The 19366-nt window shown below is 35.2% G+C and overlaps 1 protein-coding gene across 3 annotated transcripts in view; it reads right to left on the bottom strand.

The window, feature by feature from the left end:
- Positions 1-19366, bottom strand: part of LOC109559455 (phospholipid scramblase 1-like) — a 47175-nt gene that overhangs the window by 24549 nt on the left and 3260 nt on the right. For 2 of the 3 annotated variants that reach the window (XM_070793524.1, XM_019961203.2), the window contains exons 2-4: positions 13402-13561; positions 11934-11976; positions 813-1033 (exon numbers count right to left, since the gene is read on the bottom strand). In XM_070793524.1, the coding sequence (XP_070649625.1) occupies positions 813-1033; positions 11934-11976; positions 13402-13494 (357 nt within the window). In that variant the 5' untranslated portion in view covers positions 13495-13561. Of the gene's footprint in view, positions 1-812; positions 1034-11933; positions 11977-13401; positions 13825-19366 lie in introns of those variants that run through there. The other variant, XM_070793534.1, reaches the window with a different exon arrangement.

Raw genomic sequence — 19366 nt, 5'->3', positions numbered from 1 at the left:
ATAAGAGTGGTGTCATCTGCATATCTGAGGTTATTGATAATTCTCCCAGCAATCTTGATTCCAGCTTGTGTTTCTTCCACAGCGTTTCTCATGATGTACTCTGCATATAAGTTAAATAAGCAGGGTGACAATATACAGCCTTGACGTACTCCTTTTCCTATTTGGAACAAGTCTGTTGTTCCATGTCCAGTTCTAACTGTTGCTTCCTGACCTGCATATAGGTTTCTCAAGAGGCAGGTCAGGTGGTCTGGTATTCCTATCTCTTTCGGAATTTTCCACAGTTTATTGTGATCCATGCAGTCAAAGGCTTTTGCATAGTCAATAAAGCAGAAATAGATGTTTTGCACACTGCTATATTTTAAATGGGTAACCAAAAAGGGTCTATTGCATAGCACATGAAATTCTGCTCAATGTTATACTCTAGCCTGGATGGGAAAGAGGTTTAGGGGAGAATAGATACATGTACATAAATGGCTGAGTCCCTTCACTGTTTACCTTAAACTACCATAACATTGTTTATCGGCTATACTCCAATAGAAAATAAGATGTTTAAAGTTCGGAAAAAAGTCACAATGATATTTTACAATAGAAAACTTCTAAAAATCTAAATTTCTTTTAACTTTCATTGCCAGAAAAATATTTACAATGTTATACATGGGTCTTATTCTGAAAGTATGAGATATTATTTAATTCTCTCTCTGACATATTTCATCCCAGACTATTCTTAATTTTAACATACTGCCCAGTGTTGAGGCTTTTTTGAAGGAACTCAAATACATTCGAATCACATTGTAGAAATAATATTTACTGACCTTTTGTAGGCAGCAGTTACTCCAGCAACAGCTCCATCTTAGAGCTTTATGCAGAGTAATGACATCACATCCTACATTATCATAAATTGTCATGGTAAAAGGCCTTGAAGGTCCACAGAGGTGTCTGATGAAACAATTACTTTTCTCTTCTGCAAAGTAAAGTCTTTGTCCTTGATTATTCATGACATCATATGTTTTATTAGTTTCAAAAGGACTGAATACTAAAGAATGAAATAAAATGATGATTATGAATAATACTGATATGATTTGTATAAACTGCATACCAAATTATGTTCAAATACAAATAAGTTGCATAATGTTGAGTAAGAAGCCCCTTGGTTTTGTTTCCCCATATAGAAAAATAAAAGAGACGGTAGGTGTTCTCTGGTTCCTTTTATGCTAAAATTCCATGCACAGCATTTCATTTTTGAAGTTCAGAGAAATTAACCTGTAACTATAGGGTTTTGATCTGATCTGATAGGTTTTGAGTTACTTTAAAAAAATTGCGCCTCTCCAGTTTTCCTTCCTATAGGTCATGAAAATGGCTTTATTAGTCATCAATCTGGCTAATAGAAACCAAGCAAAAATATTTCACTTAAATTAGGGGAGACAGTGAGCACTCTCATATATTGTCCACATAAGATAATGAAGTCACCTTTTTTTTTTTTTTTTGCAAGAAAATGGAAATATTATCTTCGTCCTAATAATCTTACTCCTATGATCACACAAAAATTTCTAAAATTTTAAAAATTGCTCTCTGTACTAAATATTCACTACTACACAACTTAGAAAAAATAAAATGGAAGCAAAGTAAATATTTAACAACAAAAGGTAATATGTATTATCCCTTCCTGAGAATTATTGGGTAACTATTTAAAATGCTGGGTTACACTATGGTAACTGCAAAACAATAAACTTTAATAGATATACATTCAGAAAAGAAAAAGAAACTCCAAACACAATACTAAAGATAGTCATCAAAGCACAAGAGAACAAAAGAGAAAATGAAGAAAAAGATCTACAAATCCAAGACAATTGAAAGAATGTCATTAGGAACATATTCATCAATGATTACCTTAAGTGTAAGTGGACTGAATGCTCCAACAAAAAACCTAGACTGGCTGAATGGATACAAAACCAGGAGGACTCATACATTTTCTACCTAAAAATGACTCCTTTCAGATGTAGAGACACATACAGATTGAAAGTGAGGGGATGGAAAAAAGTAGTCCACAGAAATAGAAATCAAAAGAATTCTGAAATAGCAATCAATACTTATATCAGACAAAATAGACTTTAAACACTGTTAGAAGAGACAAAGAAGGATGATACATAATAATCAAGGGATCAATTTGAGAAGAAAATATTGTAAATATGCATGCACCCAACATAGAAGTACCTCAATATATAAGGCAAATATTAACAGACATAAAAGGAGAAATGAACAGTTACAAAATAATAATTTGGGGAACTTTAGCATCCCACTTACATCAATGAACAGATCATCCAGATAGAAAAATCAGTAAAAAACAGAGGCCTTAAATGACACACTAGACCAGACAGATTTAATTGAGCATTTCAGCATTCTGCTGCCAAAAGCAGCAAAATACACATTCTTTTCAAGTGCACGTGGAGCATTATCCGGGGTAAATCACAAGATGGGCCACAAAGCAAGGCTTCATAAATTCAAGAAAATTGAAATCATATGAAGCATCTTTTCCTTCCACAACAATATGAGGCTAGAAATCAACTACAAGAGAAAAAGAAAAAAAAAAAAAAAAGGGCAAAAAAGACAAACCCATGGAGGCTAAATGATATACTACTAAACATTCAATGGATTATTGAAGAAATCAAAGAGGAAATTTAAAAAATACCTAGAGATAAATGAAAACACAACAATCCAAATCTATGGGATGCAACAAAAGTATTTCTGAAAGACCAGTTTATAACTTTAAAATCTTACCTAAGGAAATGAGAAAAATCTCAAATAAACAACCTAACGTTATGCCTAAAGCAACTAGAGAAAGAATAACAAACAAAACCCAAAGTTAGTTTAAGAAAAGGAATCATAAATATAAAAGCAGAAATAGAAGAGATTGAAGGGCAACAGAAAAAAATCACTGAAACTAAAAGCTGGTTCTTAAAAAAGATAAAATTGGTACACCTTTAACCAGACTCATCAAAAAAAAAAGGCCCAAATCAGTAAAATCAGAAATGAATAAGAAGTTACAGCCTAAACCACCGAAATACAAAGGATTAGAAAAGACTAGTATAAGTAACTATATGCCAATAAAACAGATACTGTAGGAGAAATGAACAAATTCTGAGAAAGATACAATCTCAGACTGAACCAAGAAGGAATAGAAAATATTGAATCAGTAATTTAAAAACTCCCAACAAACAAAATTCAAGACCAGATGGCTTCACAGGTGAATTATAACAAACATTTAGAGAAAATTTAACTAATTCTGAAATTAATTCAAAAAAACTGCAGAGAAACGAACACTTTTGAAACCACTCTAAAAGGCCACAATCACCCTGATACCAAAGATATCGCACACACACACACAAAATTACAGGTATCACTGATGAATATAGATGCAAAATCATCAATAAAATACTAGCAAACTGATTGCAACAATACATTAAGAGGATCATACACCATAAACATGTGGATTTTACCCCAAGTTTGCAATGATTGTTCAATATCTGCAGCTCGTTAAGTGTGATACACCACATTAATAAGTTGAAAAATAAAACTCACACCATCATCTCAATAGAGGCAGAAAATGCTTTTAATAAAATTAAATATCCATTTATTATAAAAATTTTTCAGAAAGTGGGAATAAAGGGAATATGAAAGTGAAAGTGTTAGTTGCTAAGTGATGTCCAACTCTTTGTGACCTATGGACTGTAGCCTGCTAGGATCCTCTGTTCATGGAATTCACAGGGAAAGAATACTGGAGTGGGTAGCTATTCCCTTCTCCAGGGATCTTCCTGATCCAGAGATATAAACTGGATATTGAGAGGGTAACAGGCAGGAAGGCCAGGGGTCTCCAAACGGAGGAAATAGCCTGCAAGTGTCAGACATTTTTATCTCTCTTATGCAGCAAGAGGAAACAAACTAGCAATATTTTTTCCTTCTCTATACAAATTTAAAAGGAGGTTTCTCTTAAAATACTGTGTTGTCATAATGACACCTGATTTCACCTGAAGTTAACTATTCTCAAATCTAGAGATAACCAATGTATTTCTCTTACGGAAATGTTTATCTTCAGTACAGTTCAGTTCAGTCACTCAGTCGTGTCCAACTCTTTGCGACCCCATGAATTGCAGCACGCCAGGCCTCCCTGTCCATCACCAACTCCCAGAGTTCACTCAGACTCACGTCCATCGAGTCAGTGATGCCATCCAGTCATCTCATCCTCTGTCGTCCCCTTCTCCTCTTGCCCCCATTCCCTCCCAGCATCAGTCTTTTCCAATGAATCAACTCTTCGCATGAGGTGGCCAAAGTACTGGAGTTTCAGCTTTAGCATCAGTCCTTCCAAAGAAATCCCAGGGCCGATCTCCTTCAGAATGGACTGGGTGGATCTCCTTGCAGTCCAAGGGACTCTCAAGAGTCTTCTCCAACACCACAGTTCAAAAGCACCAATTCTTTGGCACTCAGCCTTCTTCACAGTCCAATTCTCACATCCATACATGACCACAGGAAAAACCATATCCTTGACTAGACGAACCTCTGTGCTTTTGAATATGCTATCTAGGTTGGTCATAACTTTCCTTCCAAGGAGTAAGCGTCTTTTAATTTCATGGCTGCAGTCACCATCTGCAGTGATTTTGGAGCCCAAAAAAATAAAGTCTGACACTGTTTCCACTGTTTCCCCGTCTATTTCCCATGAAGTTATGGGACTAGATGCCATGATCTTCGTTTTCTGAATGTAGAGCTTTAAGCCGACTTTTTCACTCTCCACTTTCACTTTCAACAAGAGGCTTTTGAGTTCCTCTTCACTTTCTGCCATAAGGGTGGTGCCACCTGCATATCTGAGGTTATTGATATTTCTCCTGGCAATCTTGATTCCAGTTTGTGTTTCTTCCATTCCAGCGTTTCTCATGATGTACTCTGCATATAAGTTAAATAAGCAGGGTGACAATAGACAGCCTTGACTTGCTCCTTTTCCTATTTGGAACCAGGCTGTTGTTCCATGTCCAGTTCTAACTGTTGCTTCCTGACCTCCATACAGATTTCTCAAGAGGCAGGTCAGGTGGTCTGGTATTCCCATCTCTTTCAGAATTTTCCACAGTTTATTGTGATCCACACAGTCAAAGGCTTTGGCATAGTCAATAAAGCAGAAATAGATGTTTTTCTGGAACTCTCTTGCTTTTTCCATGATCCAGCGGATGTTGGCAATTTGATCTCTGTTTCCCCTGCCTTTTCTAAAACCAGCTTGAACATCAGGAAGTTCACGGTTCACATATTGCTGAAGCCTGGCTTGGAGAATTTTGAGCATTACTTTAGTAGCATGTGAGATGAGTGCAATCGTGCAGTAGTTTGAGCATTCTTTGGCATTGCCTTTCTTTGGGATTGGAATGAAAACTGACCTTTTCCAGTCCTGTGGCCACTGCTGAGTTTTTCAAATTTGTTGGCATATTGAGTGCAGCACTTTCACAGCATCATCTTTCAGGATTTGAAGTAGCTCAACTGGAATTCCATCACTTCCACTAGCTTTGTTCGTAGTGATGCTTTCTAAGGCCCTCATTCCAGGATGTCTGGCTCTAGGTGAGTGATCACACCATCGTGATTATCTGGGTTGTGAAGATCTTTTTTGTACAGTTCTGTGTGTTCTTGCCACCTCTTCTTAATATCGTCTGCTTCTGTTAGGTCCCTACCATTTCTGTCCTTTATCAAGCCCATCTTGGCATGAAATGTTCCCTTGGTATCTCTAATTTTCCTGAAGAGATCTCTAGTCTTTCCCATTCTGTTGTTTTCCTCTTTTTATTTGCATTGATCACTGAGGAAGGCTTTCTTATCTCTTCTTGCTATTCTTTGGAACTCTGCATTGAGATGCTTATATCTTTCCTTTTCTCCTTTGCTTTTCACTTCTCTTCTTTTCACAGCTATTTGTAAGGCCTCCCAAGACAGCCATTTTGATTTTTTGCATTTCTTTTCCATGGGGATGGTCTTGATCCCTGTCTCCTGTACAATGTCATGAACCTCCATCCATAGTTCATCAGGCACTCTATCTATCAGATCTAGTCCCTTAAATCTATTCCTCACTTCCACTGTATAATATAAGGGATTTGATTTAGGTCCTACCTGAATGGTCTAGTGGTTTTCCCCACTTTCTTCAATTTAAGTCTGAATTTGGTAATAAGGAGTTCATGATCTGAGCCACAGTCAGCTCCTGGTCTTGTTTTTCTTGACTGTATAAAGCTTCTACATTCTTTGGCTGCAAAGCATATAATCAATCTGATTTCAGTGTTGACCATCTGGTGATGTCCATGTGTAGAGTCTTCTCTTGTGTTATTGGAAGAGGGTTGTTCGCTATGACGAGTGCATTTTCTTGGCAAAACTCTATTAGTCTTTGCCCTGCTTCATTCCATATTCCAAGGCCAAGTTTTCCTGTTACTCCAGGTGTTTCTTGACTTCCTACTTTTGCATTCCAGTCCACTATAATTAAAGGACATCTTTTTTGGGTGTTAGTTCTAAAAGGTCTTGTAGGTCTTCATACAACCATTCAACTTCAGCTTCTTCAGCATTACTGGTTGGGGCATAGACTTGGATTACTGTGATATTGAGTGGTTTGCCTTCAAAACGAACAGAGATCATTCTGTCATTTTTGAGATTGCATCCAAGTACTGCATTTCAGACTCTTTTGTTGATCATGATGGCTACTCCATTTCTTCTGAGGGATTCCTGCCCACAGTAGTAGATATAATGGTCATCTGAGTTAAATTCACCCTTTCCAGTCCATTTTAGTTCACTGATTCTTAGAATGTTGACATTCACTCTTGCCATGTCTTGTTTGACCACTTCCAATTTGCCTTGATTCATGGACCTGACATTCCAGGTTCCTATGCAATATTGCTCTTTACAGCATCGGACCTTGCTTCTATCACCAGTTGCATCCACAGCTGGGTATTGTTTTTGCTTTGTCTCCATCCCTTCATTCTTTCTGGAGTTATTTCTCCACTGATCTCCACTAGCACATTGGGCACCTACTGACCTGGGGAGTTCCTCTTTCAGTATCCTATCATTTTGCCATTTCATACTATTCATGGGGTTCTCAAGGCAAGAATACTGAAGTGGTTTGCCATTCTCTTCTCCAGTGGACCACATTCTGTCAGATCTCTCCACCATGACCCGCCCATCTTGGGTTGCCCCACGGCCATGGCTTAGTTTCATTCAGTTAGACAATGCTATGGTCCTAGTGTGATTAGATTGACTAGTTTTCTGTGAGTATGGTTTCAGTGTGTCTACCATCTGATGCCCTCTTGCAACACCTACCATCTTACTTAGATTTCTCTTACCTTGGGCGTGGGGTATCTCTTCACAGCTGCTCCAGCAAAGCGCAGCCACTGCGCCTTACCTTGTATGAGGGGTATCTCCTCACTGCCACCCTTCCTGACCTTCAAAGTGGGATAGCTCTGCTAAAGCAGAGACATTACTTTGCCAACAAAGGTCTGTCTAGTCAAGGCTATGGTTTTTCCAGTGGTCATGTATGGATGTGAGAATTGGACTGTGAAGAAGGCTGAGTGCTGAAGAATTGATGCTTTTGAACTGTGATGTTGGAGAAGACTCTTGAGAGTCCCTTGGACTGCAAGGAGATCCAACCAGTCCATTCTGAAGATCAGCTCTGGGATTTCTTTGGAAGGAGTGGTGCTAAAGCTGAAACTCCAGTACTTTGGCCCCCTCATGCGAAGAGTTGACTCATTGGAAAAGACTCTGATGCTGGAAGGGATTGGGGGCAGGAGGAGAAGGGTATGACAGAGGATGAGATGGCTGGATGGCATCACTGACTCGATGCACGTGAGTCTGAGTGAACTCCGGGAGTAGGTGATGGACAGGGAGGCCTGGCGTGCTGCGATTCATGGGGTCGCAAAGAGTTGGACACGACTGAGCGACTGAACTGAACTGAACTGATGCTGATGTACTATGCATTTACCCCAAACTCTGTCTTCAAGTCGGTTCCGCCTCTTGGCTCAGAACCTACTTGACAAACCAGAACGTTATACTCAGATATTGTCCCCCTAATCTATGTAAATGAAGCTATTTGTATGGTGATCTGTCCTTCTTCAAGATTCAGGATAATCATTTTATTGCCCAGGATAAATCATTTTGTGTCAAGATTATCCCAAAATGCATCTTATGTGTGAAGAGCCTGATGCCATTCTGTGTTTTAAGACATTCTTTTCTTTCATTACAGACTGCTAGTGACTATATAACATCCAGCTAAAGACTAGCAGGGGGGTACTCTTTCTGCCCCCTTCTGATGCCTATGTCAGAAGCTTTCTCTATTTCCTTTATACTTTAATAAAACTGTATTACTTTTAATAAAACTTTTTTAAAATAAAACTTTTATTACACAAAAGCTCTCAGCGATCAAGCCTCATCTCTGCCCCCAGATGGAATTCTTCTCCTCCAGGGACCAAGAATCCCGTCGTTTTTTTTTTTTTGTTCAACAACAACCTTTCAGTATCCGGGATAAATGCCATATGTGACAAATCCACAGCTACCACCGTAATCAATGGTGAAGAGGTGAAAACATTTCCTCTAAGATTAGGAACAAGACAAGAATGCACTCTCATAACTTTCATTCAACATATTTTTGAGGTCCTAGCTATGACAACCACAGAAGAATAAGAAATAAAAGGAATCCAAACTGGAAAAGAAGAAGTAAAACTATCACTGTTTGCTGAAAACATGATGAGAAAACATAGGGAAAATTCTAAGAAAGCTACCAGAAAATTATTAGAGCTCACAAGGAATTTTTTGACATTGCAGAATACAAAATTTATTTACAGACATCTTTTGCATTTCTGTACACTAACAATAAAAGATCAGACAGAGAATTTAAGGAAATTATCCCATTTATTGTAGCATCAGAAAGAATAAAATACCTAGGCATATACCTACCTAAGGAGACAAAAAAAAACTGTAGTCTGAAAACTAGGATGCTGATGAAGGGAATGAAGATGACACAAACAGACGGAAATATATACAGTGGTTTTGTATTGGAAGAATCAATATTGTTAAAATGACTATACTACAAATTCAGTGCAATCCCTATCAAATACGGAAGGCATTTATTTTTCCACAAAACTAGAACAAAAATAAAATCTCAAAATTTGTATGAAAACAAAAATTACCTAGAATAACTAAAACAATTTTGAGAAAGAAGAATGGAGTTGGAGGAATCAAACTCCCTGATTTCAAACCATACTGCAAAGCTATTGTGTTCAAAGCAGTGTAGCACAAAAACAGACACATACATCAATGCAACAGGATGCAAAGCCCAGAAATAAACTGACAGTCAGTTAATCTATAACAAAGAAGGTAAGAATATACAGTGGAAAAAAAGACAGTATTTTCAATAAATGACATTGATAAAACTGAACAGCTATATGTAAAGGAATGAAATTAAAATATTCTCTAACACCATATACAAAAAAAAACTCAAAATAGATTAAAGACCTAAATGTAAGATTGGATACTATAAAACTCCTAGAGGAAAACATAGGCCGAACCCTCTTTGACATAAATTGTAGCAAGAATTTTTTGGATCTGCCTTCTTCACAGCTAAGGAAACCATAAGCAAAATGGAAAGACAACCTAAGGACTGGGAGAAAATATTTGCAAAGGATGCTACTGACAAGGGATTAAATTTCCAAAATATATGAACGGCTTATACAGCTAAATGTCAAAAAGAACACAACTCAGTTAAAAAAGGGGGTGAAGATCTAAATAATCATTTCTCTGAAAGAGACATACAGATAGCTAATAGACATATGAAAAGATGTTCAATATCACTAATTATTAGAGAAATGCAAACAGAACTACAATGAGGTGTCATCTCACACCTGTCAGAATGGCAAGCATTCAAACATCTACAAATGATAAATCCTGGAAAAGGTGTGGAAAAGAGAAACCCTCTTACACTATTGGTCAGGGTGTAAATTGGTAGAGCCACTATGGAGACATTATGTTGGTTCCTTACAAAGCTAAAAATAGAGTTACTATATGATCTTGCAGTTCCACTCCTGGGCATATATCTGTAGAGAACTCAGCATCACTAATTATTAGAGAGATGTAAATCAAAACCACAATGAAGTATCATCTCACACTAGTCAGAGTAGCCATCATTAGAAAGTCTACAATGACTAATGGAGAGGGTATGGAAAAAAGGGACCCTTCCTAAATTGTTGGTGGAAATGTAAATTGGTAGAGCCACTTCAAGAGCACCTTAAAAAACTAAAACTAGCACCATATCATCCTGCAATGCCACTCCTGGACATATATTTGGAGAAAACTCTATTTGAAAAGATACATGAATCTTGGTGTTCATAGCAGCACTATTTACAATAGCCACAACATGGAAGCAAACCTAAATGTATATCAGTAGATGACAGAATGAAGATGATGTGGTGTGTATATACAACAGAAATCCTACTCAGCCATAAAATGCCATTTGCAGTAACATGGATAGACATAATCATATTAAGTGAAGTTATTCAGATAAACACAAATAATACATGATATCACTTGATAGGATATCTGAATATGTGAAATCTAAAAAATGATACAAATGAACTTATTTTCAAAACAAAACTAGATTCAAAGACATAGAAAATGAAATTATGGTTACCTAAATCGAAAGCAGGGCAGGGACATGGGGAGAGATAAACTAGGAGTTTGGAATTAACACATTTATACTACTATACATAAAACAGGAAAATAAGATCTTCCTGTACAGCACAGGGAACTATATTCAATATCTTTTATTTCATGGACAATGAATAAGAGTGATTTCAAAAAGCCTCATCAAAGGAATATTTTTTAAAAGGCTTCAGAATAGCTTTATCAGTAGTTTTGCATAGATGGTTATCTTCTGCTTTTCTTAATTTTAAATGTTCTTTAGTGAATATATGTATAATGAATATATGTTGCTCTAATATACATTTAACATTTTGTTTTAATATTGACCTTTGAAACTGTTAGTTACAGTATTTCCCCACTAATTGTTAAAAAATGAACATAATTCATAAAAAATGAACATAATTATGTCTTCATATTGTACCAACATATTTGGAATGTATTCATTTTGATTTAATATTTACAGATAGACTATGACTCATAATTTATGAAAAAAAACTTCTGACTTCCTTTTAAATTTCATTTCCTTTTATGATTAGAAATTACATATGCATGGCACAAATTTTAAAATGCAAAGAACATAACATTTAAAATAATTCTTCCTTCTAGGCTTATTCTATTCCTTCTCCTTTCTCCAATTTCATATGCATTCTCCTAGAGAAATCTTAAACATATGCAAAGACTAAATGTATTTTATACACACACACACACACACACACACACACACACACACTCACAAACTACAATATGCACTACTGTGTAACTGCTTTTTATACTTAGCAATGTATCTTGGTACTAAGTTGAGATAAAGGTTAACAGCTGAATTCTAAAGGACGGTTTAATTTCTCAGACTAAGGAGTGGATTGGACTCCCCATTACTTTACTTGCATCCTGTTTCTTTTCAGAACTCCTGAAGAATTTGAAATCATTGCTTCTCTCAAATACCTATCTTAAGGAATTCAGAATGGGTGAATGTTTTCAGGAAATGGACCTGCTTTTTGTAAGACTAATGCAGACTAGAATTTTCAGTTATAATCTGGAGCCAATATCTTTCTGCCTCCCTTCCCATGAGAAGACTATGATCATATTCATGTTTGTATCATCTCAAGATCTTCTATACAATCTCCGTATATTTCAAGGTTTAGTTTTCCTCAGACAAAAGAAGACCTTTAATTTATAGGTATCAGTAGATGTACAGCAAAACAAATTACATATTTAAGAATTAATATATCAATGCATTTGGTACATACCTTCCAGAAGATCAAAACATTGACACACGAATAAGTGATTTATCTATTACAGTAGAAAATAAACATATGTGGACTGGATTAATCAAACTAAATTTAAAGCACATAACAATACTTATATACATTCATACTTACATTTAGGATATTTAAAGTAATTGATTTATTATCAGCAGTTCTAATTTTTTTCTGTCAAATATCATACCTTTATATGAGTCTAAGTGTGGTTTTAATATTTTTTTTACCATAGAAAAAGGAAATGACAAAATATTATCAGCTAATCTATAAAGTGTATTCTCTTTGCTCTATTGTTAATGTCTCAACATTATTGTTCACAAAAAATTTTAAATAATTTTATTCAATATATTTTTGAAATTCAGAGAGAAATATCTGTATTGTAATTTAAAGTAAAAAGTTTATTGCAGTTTTTGCCCATATTAAAAAATGACATTAGATTTATATTAGTGTTTGCAACAAATTTACAATTAAGCACTGAAAATGTAAGTAACCTTTTTAAGAAGGAACATGCATACTGTTTCACTTTTAAAGAGTTAAAAAATAAGATGTAGCCAGTAATTAGTAATGTGAAATGCCAAGGTTTATTATTCAGAGACAGCACTACAGGAAATTAAATCAGAATTGATGTCACAAAGATAGTAATTCTGTATCATTAAATTTGGTGGAGAATAGATATTTTTCTAATATTAGTGTTCATATTTTACATTTGTAAACCAGGCTTCTATTATCTAAGCATTAGGTGAACTGAAGAGTCCTTAAGTCATTTTTACTTACATTACCAAAATCCAGGTTCCTGTTTTAAAAAGTAGGTATTTATTTGTAAATAAGTTTACCAGATGATAAATTTATAAAAAACAATGTTTTACCATAGTTGGGCCTTAAGAGACATTGTCTGAACTATTAGGGTGTGCTTATAAGCAGATTCTTTTGAGTAACTATATAGTCAGCATACAGTTCTTGGTTCTATATCCACAGATTCAGCTAATCTCTGACCATGCCCTGTTTATGATCCATAGTTGGTTGTATCTGTGGACACCAAACCACATATTCAGAGGGTGGGCTCTGGGACTCGAGAACCCTGTGGTTTTGGTATCTGCCAGGCTGGTCCTGAAACCAGTCCCCCATGGATGCTAAGGGATGTGCTCAGTCCCTCAGTCATGTCCAACTCTTTGCAACCCCATGAACTGTAGCCTGACAGGACCCTCTGTCCATGGGATTTTCCAGGCAGGAATACTGGAGTGGGTTACCATTTCTTTCTCCAAAGAAATGACTGTATTTAAATTATGTTTACTGCCTCAATCAGAAACTAAAATTAAATAAAATGTAAAATTTTTGAAGTTACAAGTGTAGTATTTTAATCTATAGTAAAAATATTTTCCAGTAACAAATGATATTTTGAAACTATCTAACTTCATATTATTTTCCATCAACTAAATTAAGAAACACATTATTGTACCTGAGTCAAATATTCCAATCCAGGTGGACAGTTGGCTGTTGACCCTGGTGTTTGCATCCAATGTGTCCTGGGTTGTATATTACAAAAAGCCATAATCTAGATTATATAAATACTCAAGACTGTGACAGGTTGGAAAGATTTCTCCTTTTGTCTTCAAAATCTAACATTACAGAAATATTAACATAGTTAGAGACAGGAATCAACCTCAATTCAGGTTTAGTTTTTCTTCATTTAATGGTAAGCATTAAATTAAATGGTGAACGAACATCATCCATATTTTATTTTTAAAGTGTTCTCAGTTGAAATATTTATGGTTTTATTTACAGAGTCTATCTCTCAAGGAAAAAAAAAGGAACCTCAGGACTACAAGAAGTCCCCAGTTAATACAAGAGTAATGAACTGAGTGTAAATTGTTATACACATTCCTATGTGGCCTTGATCTATTTAAATAGAATTAAATCTTTAGGCTCAGAATCATTTGACAGTGACTAGATAAACATTTCCCCTCCACTGTTGAGGGATATGTTATGGTGGACATGAAAACATTTTATCCTGCATAAAGACCAGATAAACTATTTAAAAATGAGGGTTGGGGTGCTATCTCTAGTGCCATGATTCTAACAAACAGAACAAATATATATGGAGTCAAAATTTTCTAATTGGCACTTATGAAGTTCTCATTATTCTCTGTATTTTCTTCAGCTTGCATCAGGATTAAATTTATGAAATAAATTTACAAACCCATGCTTCCAGCTCAAAGTTTAAAAAGATGATTCTAATAGTGATGATAAATACATTAAAAGTATTGAAGAATTTACTTACTTTGTTTTGGGGCAAATATATGTTTTACTCTCAGGTATTGATACATTAAAAAAAAAACAAGACATCACAACATTAACGTAAGACATGACTATCAGTTGTAGTGAGGGAAAGAGGTATTTTGGGAAAATATTTATTACTGAAAACAAAAGTGAGTTTTAAATAATAGGTTGCAGTCTAAATAATCAGGCTATGAAATGAGAGTTGACGTAAAGAGAAGTGAAGAAAGGATCCTAGGAAAAGAGGAAAATGCAAATTGAAGAGCTATATTCTTTCTTTTTTTCTTTCTTCTTTTTTTTTTTTTTTTAAGTTTAATTGGGTCATGTAGTAGCTATATGTTTAAATTTGGAGGTGTCTATAGGATATTTTCCAGAGTGGCTAGTCCATTTTACATTCCTGTTAGCAAAATATGAGCATTCTCATTTCTCCACATTCTTGTCAGCACTTTTATTGTCTGTTTTTTTGATTATAGCCTTTATAATGGGTATGAAGTTGTATCTCATTGTGGTCTTGATTTGCATTATCCTAACTAATGTTTGGAAGGAATGATGCTAAAGCTGAACCTCCAGTACTTTGGCCACCTCATGCGAAGTGTTGACTCATTGGAAAAGACTCTGATGCTGGGAGGGACTGGGGGCAGGAAGAGAAGGGGACAACAGAGGATGAAATGACTTGATGGATGTTGAGTTTGAGTGAACTCCGGGAGTTGGTGATGGACAGGGAGGCCTGGCGTGCTGCGATTCATGGGGTCGCAAAGAGTGGGACACGACTTAGTGACTGAACTGAACTGAACCTGAACTAATGTTCATGAGCAACTTTTCATGTGTTATTGGCCACTTGTATATCTTCTTTGGAGAATTCTCTCTTCAAATTCTTATGCATTTTTTGCTTATGTTGTTGAATACTTGTATTTTTATTGTTGAACTGTGACAGTTTTTAAATCCCATTATGAAACATAAGATTTGCAAATATTTTCTCCCATTTTGTAGGTTGTCTTTAACTTTCTTGATGATGTCCACTAAGCACAAACGTTTATAATTTTGGTATAGTACAAAATTTTTGTTATCATTTGCTTGTACTATAGCTGTCATATTTAAGAGATCACTTTCTAATCCAAAATCAGAATGATTTACTCCTCTGGTTTTTCTAATAGTGTTTTAGCTCTTACATTTGGATCTTTCATCCCTTTAGAGTTAAATTTGGTGTATACTGTGAGGTAGAAGTCCAACTTTTTCTTGTACATAAGAATATCTTAGTGGTTCCAGCACTATTTATTGAAGATATTTTTCCCTATTGTTTTGGCATCCTTGTTGAAAATCAGTTGGCGATCAACATGAGGGTGTTTTTCTGGACTCATTCTGTTCCACTGATACATATGCCCACCTTAAGTCAGTTACAGTGTCTTAATTCCTTTAGTTTGTAGTAAGTTTAGAAATGTAGAAGAATGAGTCCTTCAACTTTGTTCCTTCTCCAGATTGCTTTGAGTATTATGGATCCCATGAGTTTCCACATACCTTTTAGGGTAGTTTTGTCAGTATCTACAAAAAAGCTACCTGTGATTCTGAGATTCATAGAATCCATTGATTGTATTAGGGAGCATTGCCATTCTAGTAATATCAATATTTTCTATCAATAAACATTATATGTATTTCCATTCATTTAGATATTTTTCATTTCTTTCAATAATATGTTCTGATTTTCAGAACTTTGTACATCTTTAAAAAACTATTCCTAAGTATCCTATTTCTTGATGCTATTGTAAATAAAATTATTTTCTTATTTTTAGTACAGTTCACTGCAGTTTTATACAACTAAAATTGATTTGATTCAATTATGTTAAGTAATGCAGCTTTACTGAACTTACTTAATTCTAATTTTGCTTTAGTGGAGCCCTTTGGATTTTCTGTCAATACCATCTACAAATAGAAAAAGGTTTACTTCTTTCTTTCCAATTTACATGTTTTTTATTTCATTTTATTGTTTACTTGATCAGACTAGAACCTCTAGCATGGTGCTGAGTAGAAGTAGAAGGAATATCTGTGTTTTGTTACTGAATTTATAAGGAAAACAGGCTTTATTTAATATGATGTTATCTGTGGGTTTTGCTTTTCTTTGTTTTGTTTTTGGCAGATGCTATTTACCAGGTTGAGGAAGTTTCCTTGTATTCCTAGTTCCTTTTTTTTTTTTTTTTTTTTAGCTCACAAATGGGTGTTTGACTTTTTTTCAAGTGCTTTTGTGTGTCTGTTGAGATGATTATCTCCTTTTGTATTTTATTCTATTTATATGGTGTGTTGTGTTAACTGATTTCAGTTTCAAATCAACCTTGCATTTCTGAAATAAAGCTTGTTTGTTCTTGTTATGTAATTATTTTTCTATCTTGCTGGATTTGGTTTACTCATACTTTCTTGGGAATTTTTGTGTTAAATTAATAAAAAAAAAACTTTTTGATGTGTAGCTTTCTTTTCCTATAATATCTTTGTCTGATTTTACCATCAAAGTAATACTGGTCTCAATAATAATTTGAAAAGAGTATCTCTTGTTGTATGTTTTGAGGAGTTTGTGGAAAATTTGTATTAATTCTTCTTTAAATGTTTGGTAGAATTCACCAAGTAAGTCATCTGGGCCTGGACTTTCTTTGTGTACACCCTCAACACTTTACTTGGAAATCTCCTCAACTAAATATCCAATTTCATTGGTTACAAATTCTTCTTTTCACATAACTCCAGGACACAATTCAGCTAAGCATTCTGTCACTCTATAATGAGAACGCCCATTCCTCAGGTTTCCAATAACATATTTTTGTCATTTATTCCTGTCCCCTCACCAGCAGTGTTTTAATGTATGTATTTCTATCAACAGTCTGGTTATGATAGTATAGGTATTCTCTAAAGTATGTTGTCCTCACTTCTTTTTGAGCCCTCAACATCAGCATCTTAATAACTACATTTCTATTAGCTGTCTGCTAAAGTACCCAGGCTATGAACAGTGGGGTGGATGCATCTTTTATAATTAGAGATTTTGTCTTTTCTGGATTTATGCCCAGAAGTGAGATTTCTGGATCATACGGTAACTCTATTTTTAGTCTTTAAGGAACCACCATACTGTTTTCCCCAATGGCTGCACCAATTTACATTCCCACCAATAGTGTCGGAGGGTTCACTTTTCTTCACCTTCTCTTCCAGCATTTATAGCATTATTTTCTTTATCCATGAATCTTCCAGTGAACACTCAGGTTGTTTCCATATCTTGGATATTGTTAATAATACTGCAGTGAAAATGATGCAATAAAATGTTTTGCAAGATGAGTCATAAAACATGTCTTAGCAAGTTTAAGATTTTAATCATACTGTGGATCTTTTCCAAACACAATGGTATGTGGAAATTGATATCAGGAAAGTAACTGAAAAATTCACAAATATATGAGTTAAACATGCTCCTGAACAATCAATGGGTCAAAGAAATAATAGGAAAAATAAAAATATCTTAAAATATATTAAAATGGAAATACAGCATAGATAAACTTATGGGAAGCTACATAAAAGTAATAAAAGAAAAGTAGTAAAAAGTATCCATATTGGAAATCATGAAGCAAAACTATCTGTTTATAGATGACATAATCTGACACATAGAAAAGCCTACAAACTACTCCAAATAGTATAAATAGTAAGTGAATTTAGTAAAGTTGCAGGATACAAAGGTGATATACAGAAATCAGTTACATTTATATGCACTAACAGCAAACTCTCTGAAAGAGATATTAAAAAAGCAATCCCTTTTATACTAATAAAATATTTAGGAATAAATTTGACAAAGGAAATGAAAAGCCTGAACCCTTAAAACTATAGGAGTGATGAAACAAGTTGAAGAAGACACAAATAAATGGAAAAATAATCCATGTTCACAAAGCGGAAGAATCAGTAGTGTTAAAATGTCCACACCACTCAAAGCAATCTACAGATTAAATGCAACCTTAATAAAAATTCCTAAGCATTTCTCAGAGAAGTGGAAAGAACAATCCTAAAATTTTCATGGAACTACAAAAGACACTGAATAGCCAAATCAGTCTTGAGAAGGAACAACAAAGTTGGAGGCATCATGCTTCCTGATTTTAAACTATATTAAAAGCCATAATAATTAAAAAAGCATGGTATTGGCATATAAGCAGGGGAGAGTGCTGATATCACTCAATATAAAATGACAGCCTCATCAATAAATGATGTTCGGAAAGCTATATATCCACCTGCAAAAGAATAAAACTGAGTGCTTATAGACAACTCACAAAAATTAACTCAAAATGAATCAAAGATTTAAATGTAAGACCTGAAATTATAAAACTTTTAGAAGGAAAAAAAAATAGGGGAATAGATTCTTAATACCTTAGAGACATGTACCACAGACTTATCTAACTCAATGAAACTAAGCCATGCCATGTAGGGCCACCCAAGAGGGATGGGTCATGGTGGAGAGTTCTGACAAAATGTGGTCCACTGGAGAAGGCATGGCAAACCACTTCAGTATTTTTGCCTTGAGAACCCCATAAACAATATGAAAAGGCAAAAAGATAGGACACTGAGAGATGAACTCCACTGGTCGGTAGGTGCCCAATATGCTATAGGAGATCAGTGGAGAAACAACTCCAGAAAGAATGAAGGGATGGAGCCAAAGCAAAAACAACACCCAATTGTGGATGTGACTGAGATAGAAGCAAGGTCCAATGCTGTAAAGAGCAATATTGCACAGGAACCTGGAATGTCAGGTCCATGAATCAAGGCAAATTGCAAGCGGTCAAACAGGAGATGGCAAGAGTGACATCGACATTCTAGGAATCAGAGAACTAAAATGGACTGGAATGGGTGAATTTAACTCAGATGACCATTATATCTACTACTGTGAATCCCTTTGAAGAAATGGAGTGCCATCATAATCAACAAAACAATCTGAAATGCAGTACTTGGATGCAATCTCAAAAATGACAGAATGATCTCTGTTCGTGTCCAAGGCAAACCATTCAATATCGTGGTAATCCAAGTCTAGGCCCTGACCAGTAATGCAGAAGAGCTGAAGCTGAACAGTTCTATGAAGACGTACAAGACCTTTTAGAACTAATACCCAAAAAAGATGTCCTTTTCATTATAGTGCACTGGAA

The sequence above is a fragment of the Bos indicus genome, chromosome 1 (genome assembly GCF_029378745.1).
Source record: "Bos indicus isolate NIAB-ARS_2022 breed Sahiwal x Tharparkar chromosome 1, NIAB-ARS_B.indTharparkar_mat_pri_1.0, whole genome shotgun sequence".
Classification (NCBI taxonomy): domain Eukaryota; kingdom Metazoa; phylum Chordata; class Mammalia; order Artiodactyla; family Bovidae; genus Bos; species Bos indicus.
Note: the sequence above shows the minus strand (reverse complement) of the source record. Positions and strands in the feature narration are given on the sequence as shown.